Source organism: Chiloscyllium plagiosum, unplaced genomic scaffold (genome assembly GCF_004010195.1).
Source record: "Chiloscyllium plagiosum isolate BGI_BamShark_2017 unplaced genomic scaffold, ASM401019v2 scaf_5924, whole genome shotgun sequence".
Lineage (NCBI taxonomy): Eukaryota > Metazoa > Chordata > Chondrichthyes > Orectolobiformes > Hemiscylliidae > Chiloscyllium > Chiloscyllium plagiosum.
In genome coordinates, this window is record NW_025215184.1 from 19,558 (window position 1) to 27,630 (window position 8,073).

The 8,073-nt window shown below is 46.4% G+C and overlaps 2 protein-coding genes across 2 annotated transcripts in view; one reads left to right on the forward strand and one right to left on the reverse strand.

The window, feature by feature from the left end:
* LOC122548202 (pentraxin-related protein PTX3-like) overlaps positions 1-3,109 on the forward strand; it is a 4,907-nt gene extending 1,798 nt beyond the window's left edge. The window contains exons 2-3 of the mRNA XM_043686746.1: positions 1,813-1,818; positions 2,107-3,109. Coding sequence (XP_043542681.1) covers positions 2,141-2,710 — 570 coding nt within the window. The 5' untranslated portion in view covers positions 1,813-1,818; positions 2,107-2,140 and the 3' untranslated portion in view covers positions 2,711-3,109. The remainder of the gene's footprint in view (positions 1-1,812; positions 1,819-2,106) is intronic.
* An 85-nt stretch (positions 3,110-3,194) lies between these two features.
* On the reverse strand, positions 3,195-7,842 carry naa38 (N-alpha-acetyltransferase 38, NatC auxiliary subunit). The gene is made up of 3 exons (XM_043686747.1): positions 7,619-7,842; positions 7,292-7,476; positions 3,195-6,109 (listed from the first exon to the last, which is right to left on the reverse strand). Exons 1-3 carry the CDS (start codon positions 7,810-7,812, stop codon positions 5,997-5,999), a joined length of 492 nt encoding a protein of 163 aa, XP_043542682.1. The 5' UTR covers positions 7,813-7,842; the 3' UTR covers positions 3,195-5,996.
* Positions 7,843-8,073: the final 231 nt, after the last annotated feature.

Here is an 8,073-nt window from a genome sequence, read left to right on the forward strand (position 1 = left end):
ATGCCCGAAACGTCGATTCTCCTGTTCCCTGGATGCTGCCTGACCTGCTGCGCTTTTCCAGCAACACATTTCCATCTCTGATCTCCAGCATCTGCAGACCTCACTTTCTCCTCTGTGAAGGGAAATCAGAGTTAACGTTTCGGGTCTGGTGTACAGTGCTGAAGAAGGGTCATCGGACTAGAAACATTAACTCTGATTTCTCTTCACAAATCACTTGTGGTAGTCCCTAACAACAATCACACTCTAGGGCAGATTATACAGGAAGAAAGAATGGGGGCTTGTGAGGAAGGTACTGCAATAATTATGGGTGATTTTCACCCCGGTGTTGGAAAAATCAGACTGGCAAAGTAGTTTGAAAGCAGAGCTCTGGAGTGTTTTAGGATAACTTCCGAACACAGCATTTTCAAGACTCACCCACAGAGCAGATATACTGGACCATAGAGTCATAGAGATGTACAGTATGGAAACAGACCCTTCGGTCCAACCCGTCCATGCCAACCAGATATCCCAACCCAATCTAGTCCCACCTGCCAGCACCCGGCCCATATCCCTCCAAACCCTTCCTATTCATATACCCATCCAAATGCCTTTTAAATGTTGTAATTGTACCAGCCTCCACCACATCCTCTGGCAGCTCACTCCATACATTTACCACCCTCTGTGTGAAAATGTCGCCCTTTAGGTCTCTTTTATATCTTTCCCCTCTCACCCTAAACCTATGCCCTCTACTTCTGGACTCCCCCACCCCAAGGAAAAGACTTTGTCTATTTATCCTATCCAAAACCCTCATGATTTTATAAAGCTCTATTAGGTCAACCCTCAGCCTCCGACACTCCATGGAGAACAGCCCCAGCTTATTCAACCTCTTCCTATAGCTCAAATCCTCCGACCCTGGCAACATTCTTGTAAATCTTTTCTGAACCCTTTCAATTTTCACAACATCCTTGATATAGAAAGGAGACCAGAAATGCACGCAATATTCCAAAAGTGGCTGATCCAATGTCCTGTACAGCTGCAGCATGACCTCCCAACTCCTGTACTCAATACTCTGACCAATAAAGAAAAGCATACCAAACACCTCCTTTGCTATTCTAGCTACCTGAGACTCCACTTTCAAGGAGCCATGAACCTGCACTCCAAGGTCTCTTTGTTCAGCAACACTCCCTAGGACCTTATCATTAAGTGTATAATTCCTGCTAAGATTTGCTTTCTCAGAATGCAGCACCTCGTATTTATTGAAATTAAATTCGACCAAGTGATGTGTGATGCAGTAGTTAATTAATTATTGAACCATTAATTGGTTCTGAGTGCCCCCAGATAGCACTGATTATAACAATCAAATTTCACATTGAGGGAGAGACACTAGAGTTTTAAAAACATGAATAAAGTACAGCACAGAACAGGCCCTTTGGCCCACGTTGTTGTGCCAAGATTTAATCCTAATGTAAAATATAGTAACTTAACCTACGCACCCCTCAACTCACTGCTATCCATGTACATGTCCAACAGCCACTTAAATGTCCCCAATGACTCTGCTTCCACCACCACAGCTGGCAACGCATTCCATGCATTCACAACTCTCTGTGTAAAGAACCTACCTCTGACATCTCCTTTATACCTTCCTCCTAATATCATCAAATTATGACTTCTCGTACCAGTCAATCCGGCCCTGGGGAAAAGTCTCTGGCTATTGACTCTATCTAATGCTCTCATTATTTTGTACACCTCGATCAGGTCTCCTCCCTTCCTCCTTCTCTCCGGAGAGAAAAGTCCGAGCTTATTCAACCTTTCTTCATATGGCAAGCCCTCCAGTCCAGGCAGCATCCTGGTAAACCTTCTTTGCACCCTCTCCAAAGCCTCTGTATCTTTCCTATAGTAGGGCGACCAGAACTGGGCACAATATTCCTAAGGGGATGAAGATACAGCTGAATAAAATTAACTTGCAGAAGTATGGGAAAGATCAGTAGAGATACAGAGACAGATATTTAAGCAGGAATCACACTGTTCACCTTTAATTGGTTTTAACAGGCTGAGTGGCCTCCCAATTACAAGAGGACAGAATTAGATTTTCCCTAAAAGCATGTTAATTCCTGTATTGTTTTTAACAGGATGCCAGAGGGCATTGACATTTCCCGCTCACATGAAGGGGACACAGGCCAACATTCTCCCTGCAGACAGCCGCAACCTCCTCACCTTCACCGCCTGCATCTGGGCAAATCCAAGCAGCACAACGGAAGAAGTGGTGCTGTTCTCCTACTGCGCTGAAGGAAATGGCACCGGATTCCAGCTGTACCTCAGCCGAGGCGCAGTCTGGTTCTCGGCGGACTCTGTGGAAGTACACACTCGCACAGGCTTCTCGGGAAAGTGGACGCACTACTGCGGGATCTGGGACGGCAACTTTGGGAACATCACGTTGGTAGCCAATGGTCAGGTGATGGCTTCACGCAGCCTTACCACCGGGTTGCACACAATCCCTGGCGGAGGAGCTGTGCAACTGGGCCAAGTAAATGCCAAATGCCAGGCGGGCGAAAACGCCAAGGTACCCACTGCGTTCACTGGAAAGCTGACAGGCTTTAACCTGTGGGACGCAGCCATCTCAGAGATGAAGGTTAGCCTTCTGCTGCAAAACAACGGGTGTGACTTCAAGGGGAACATGGTGGGGTGGGATGTTTCTCCAATAACCGTGGGAGCTGGTGTGCTGATCGAGTAGAGAATCACTCTGATACACACGTTAACAGAACTTTATATCACAGATTAAAAAAAACGAAATCCCTTCCCCCACCCCCCCCATTGCAAAAAAACTTAACCTTACAGCAGATATTTTATAAAATGAAAAATGGCCTTGTATCTGGTCAGGCAGCCATTTTAAAAACTATTTCATTTGGTGCCCGGCCTATCCGATGTTGTAAAACCAGTCATACACCACACAAAAAAACCCAGCTGAAACAGTCCAGCAAACAATGGTGCAATTACAAAGTACCTCAGGGTACACTTGCTTGGGGTGCTATTTTAAAATCACTCCCTCGTAGCACCCTGTTCCACCTGGATACACAGGGAGATCTATTCATGGGCACACTACCCTGTTTGTCCAAGAATGTTTTGGTATCCCCTTTGCATGGGTAAAGTTATTAATGCAATGGGGATTTTTAATATAAAATATATGCACACACACAAAATATTCTTACGAACTTGCATAACAAATAAAATGTTTGCTTTTTAATATAACAGCATACAAAGTTTCCCACCTCACAGCTTTGCGTCGTTGAAGTTATGCATGTTTAAGCCTATCTACATAAGCGTATTGCGAATGTTCTGGCAGAAGTTGAATGTTACTGGAAGAAGCTTACAAGGTATTCACAGAAACCGGATGCAACTGATCCACGTCCCCCTCAAACCTTAATCGATGCTACTCCCCCGACCACTCTCTATACAGTGACTTCCATATTGTCCCACTCACTGGGCGAAAAGGTTTTTCCTGAATTCCTGATGGAATTTCTTGGTGACTATTTTCCTGAGTTCTGCCCCTCCCCTCACTTGAGGAACATCATCTCTACCATTATCTTTTGTCACCTTGCCTTCATAACATTTGTCGCCTCCAACAGGTCACCCTCTCAGCCTAGAGAAATAAGCCGCACCATGTAAGGCGATCGCTTAGCAGTAATGCCAATAGAAGAGCAATCCAGGGGCAGACTAACACTCTAAGGAGGTGGAGTCATGTGTGGAAATTCTACCATTGCAGCCGGTGTAACTTTAAATTTAATTAAAGAATTTGAAATTAAAAGCAACTTTCAGTAACAGGGACTATGAAATGATCACCAGTTGCTGTAAAAACCTAACTGGTTGACTACTGTCCTTTAGGGAAGGAAATCTATCTTACCAGGTCTGGAACTTCACATGACTTCAATTTGGTTGATTCTGAACAGCCCTCTGAAGTGGCTGATTAAAGCCACTCAGTTCAATGGGTAACTAGGGCTGGGCAAATGCCAACTGTGCCAGCGATGCCCAAATCCCACAAAAATAAAAAGGTTATACCTCTATGGAAAATATTGGTGTGGCATGGAGCACAGGTAACCTTTCCTAAAGATTGAACACATAGAGGAACAAGACCTCCGAGTGAAATAAATTGGACGAAATCAACAGGAAGAACGGATGAATACAGTCCCCAATAACTCAGAGGCTCAAGTTTTTTTGAGTTTAGCCACATACGTTTTGTTAAACATTTCAAATGGACAAAAAAAATCAATCATTTAAATATTTTTCCTAAATGCACATATTTGAATAAAAATGACTGCCACAAAATACATATTTTCTGTCTGTCTCTCTCTCAGGTTATGTATATTAATGCTTTCTGCCTACAAAGCATCATGTTTTGCTGACACCACTGTTCACATTTACTCCCAGGACCAAAACACTGTGCAGGCTGGAAATCTGCAGTAAAGATAGAAATATCCACAAGTCTTGATATTGCCGTGTGGCGCGGTTGGAAGAGGAGAGAAGCTCAGTGTTAGTCAGCCTGCAGAGCATGGGTGAGCTGTCCAAGGCATGTGATAGCTACAGGCTATCATAGGGGAAAGGGGAGTGAGTGATAGACAGTGCACAGCCATCATCCAGGGAAGACACCTCATTGTGCATGAGAGCAAGGCAAATGTGCCTGCGATGCCTCAGTGGCTGGGCAGCTCCCCATTATGTGCTGAGAGGTAATGAACAAACTAGTCTGCTCCTCGCCAGGACAGGTTACAGAGCAACGAGACAGGTGGGGAGTACCCTGTTCCAAGAACTGATCTGATCGTAAACAAAGGAAGCCATACCGAACATTCCAACTGAACTTTCTGTCCACTCAGGAGCATCTTGTGATCGTGCCAACTCCTGAACAGCGACTGACTTCAGATGACTTTCACTCACGCAACATTTTGGACTGGGACAAGAGTGAACTAAAGGTTCATTAACACGTGTGTGTGTGTGTGTGTGTGTGTGTGTGTGCAGGTAGAGGACAAATCGAGTGGCTTCTGCTAGCGAGGATAAAGCAGCTCCTGTTCAGTTGCAACAAGCGAATTTCAGCTCCAGCCCCACTCTCCTGCTGAAAGGGAGAGGGAAACGCAGAGGGGCAGGGAAACGCAGAGGGGCAGGCAGACAGACAGAGAGGCAGACAGACAGACAGAAACCAGGCAACCAGTTCTTAAGATTCTGGAAGATCCAGAAATTCAAGTTGCAACTCAGATTTTTGTGTATTGTTTGTTGTTGTTAATACATTGTAGTTTGCCCATGTCAGGATGTTTGAAAAAAAAATTGTTTTTGTCCTGGTGGATGTCCTCCTATATGTGATTCAGGATAAGCGTCTCTCTCATACTGTGTTTTTATACAGAGTTCATAACAATTTACAGGACCTTGAGATCTTGTTCAGATAATCTGAAATTCATATAACCGAGGTTGTTCTGTATACATATATACATACTCACACAAGCTACTGATAATGGATCATAAAGAACAAACTGGGAAACAGTTTTCAAGTTCACTAATCAATCAGCCCTCTGCTTCAAAATAATCACTGGAAAAGCAATATCCCCGAGGCTCAATTCATGTGCCCTTCAGTGGGCAGCTGCTGTTGATAAGTCATAGGTTTATAGATCCCAGGTTGGTTTTCTTGGGGTGCGTGTAGGGCAGGCGATGTATTGACTGGATGGTCATGGGAGGCCTCATGCATCATGTTGGAAAAGGAAGAGGAAGAGGAAGAGGTCAGAAGAAACATGGACCAGCCAACGGTCTGACTCAGGCGACGCTGTCCAGCTTGTTCCAATTTCTCAGTTGAACTTCACAAGTAATCTTCAAAAGGAACAAGCCCCTGCCACCAATGCAATAACGACGAACAAGGTGCTGGCTGGGTGGAAGCCTGGGCAGGGGTGGGGAAGGTCATGGTCCTCACAGTGCAACTGACATTGACCGTGCACCCAGGCCTCGGCACCCAATGCATGCCTGGCTTCCAACAGCCAAGCTCTGCCTCACATATACGGTGGGCTTGACACACTGTCCATTTCAACCTCGATCGAAACTATGTGATGCCCAGGGATCATGGCCAGACCCAGCACTCGCGGTTCACCGTGTGCCAAGGAATCTGCAATGAGATGCATTTAAAATAAAGTAAACATCATTCCTCTTGGCCTCACCTTCTGCAGAGGAAGTCACATTCAATCTGTGCAATGTTCTAGAAATATGGCTCTGGCCACCACATGCAAGATGGAGACTTTCCACTGCTGCAGGCATGTAGGGTAAACCCATTAGGCTGATGACCATTCTCACCAACTAGAGTTGGGGCCCTACTTCATGTTTCCACACTATAGGGGAGATATGAGAGCCTGAGAAAGTGTGCAGAAATCCCAGCATTCTTACAGCGTGGAAGCAGGCTAAGCGGCCTCGAGGCCATACCGATCCACCGAAGAGCCTTATCCCACCCAGACACACCCACCCTTGTCCTATACCCCTAACCTTGCATTTACTATGGCTAACCCACCTAGTCTTCCTGAAGAAGGGCATGTGCCCGAAACGTCGAATCTTCTGTTCCCTAGATGCTGCCTGACCTGCTGTGCTGTTCCAGCAATAAAGTTTCAGCTAACCCACCTAGTCTGCACCTTTCTGCACATTATGGTCAATTTTGCATGACTAATCCACCTAACCTGCACATTTTTGGACTATGGGAGGAACCCAGAGCACCCAGTGGAAACCCGTGCAGACACAGGGAGAATGTGCAAACTCCACACAGACAGTAGCACTAGGGTAGAATCAAGGCCGGGTACCTGGCGCTGGGAGGCAGCAGTGCTAACCACTGAGTCACCATTTCATCTGAATGATTCTAGGGATGAGAGGGCTTTAGTGATGAGATCAGGATTTTTCTCCTCAGAGTGAGAGAGATTGAGGAGAGATTTGCTTGAGACAACAGGAGGTTTAAGTGAGACAGGTAAAAGAAAGGTTGCTTTCAGGACAGAGTTAACCCTAACACTGCCCTGACTCTTTGTAGATTCCTGTTACTGACCCACCCTCGCAGGCTCCTGTCGTTTACCACCCTCACCTGGCAGGTTCCTGTTCTTTATGCTCCTCCCAACCCCAGACAGGTTCCTGTCTCTCCCCACCATACTCCCTGCCTCTGCAGATTGCTATTCTTTCCCTGTACCAAACCCCTCTTCCACCCGCAGGTACCTGTTGTTATTTACCCTCTCCCCACCCTCCTCATAAGGTCCATCATTGACTCTGGAACACCGTCCCCCAGCCTCTCGTCCTCTGGTCACAGACTACTCTTTACCTGTTGGTTTCAGGTACTCCTGGGCTGAGCCCAAAATGACGTTGCAGTCCCGGTCCGTGCACAGGAAGAGACCAATCAATGTCCTGCCATCGGTCATTTGGATCCTCATACTTTTGTTCAGTAAGCTCTCCAACATCTGCCTGGAGTTGGAGGCCATGGCCATATTGCTGTCTGCCATATCCTGGCTGAAGAAACAACGGACAAGGTCACTGGGAGCTGCAGCTTGCTGACTCTGAGCTCATCGCACAAGCTCTCAGTAACTCACAGTGAGATCTGCATACACTCACAGTCCAATCACCTAACAGTCAGTACCTCGGGAAACCTTACCTGCCACTACAGTGAGTCGTCCCAAAGCCCTTCACAGCCAAAGCTGCTAATGTGGATGCCAATATGCACATAGTACGATCGATCCCACACCAACCCGAAATCTGACTCAGGGATAAAGGCAATGACACGCCAAATGCGCATTCCTTGTAGCAGCATTTTCTAGTACAACTGGAATGAAGCAATTCGTTGTTCATCACTCACACATGCACACTAATATGTGCACACTATCATAACATATGCATACTACTGCATCTCTGCACACACTGGGCACAAACAGGGACACATGGAGCCCCTACTTGCCTGACACCCCCAGACTCCAGTGATCACAACCACCACCTCCATCATTCTTCACCTGAGGCCCTTACCCCATGACCCCCTCATTCTGATAGCCATCCTCCACAATTTGCGACCGCTTGCCTCTTACCTGCTTCCATCCTTGGATTGCCCTCATCCCT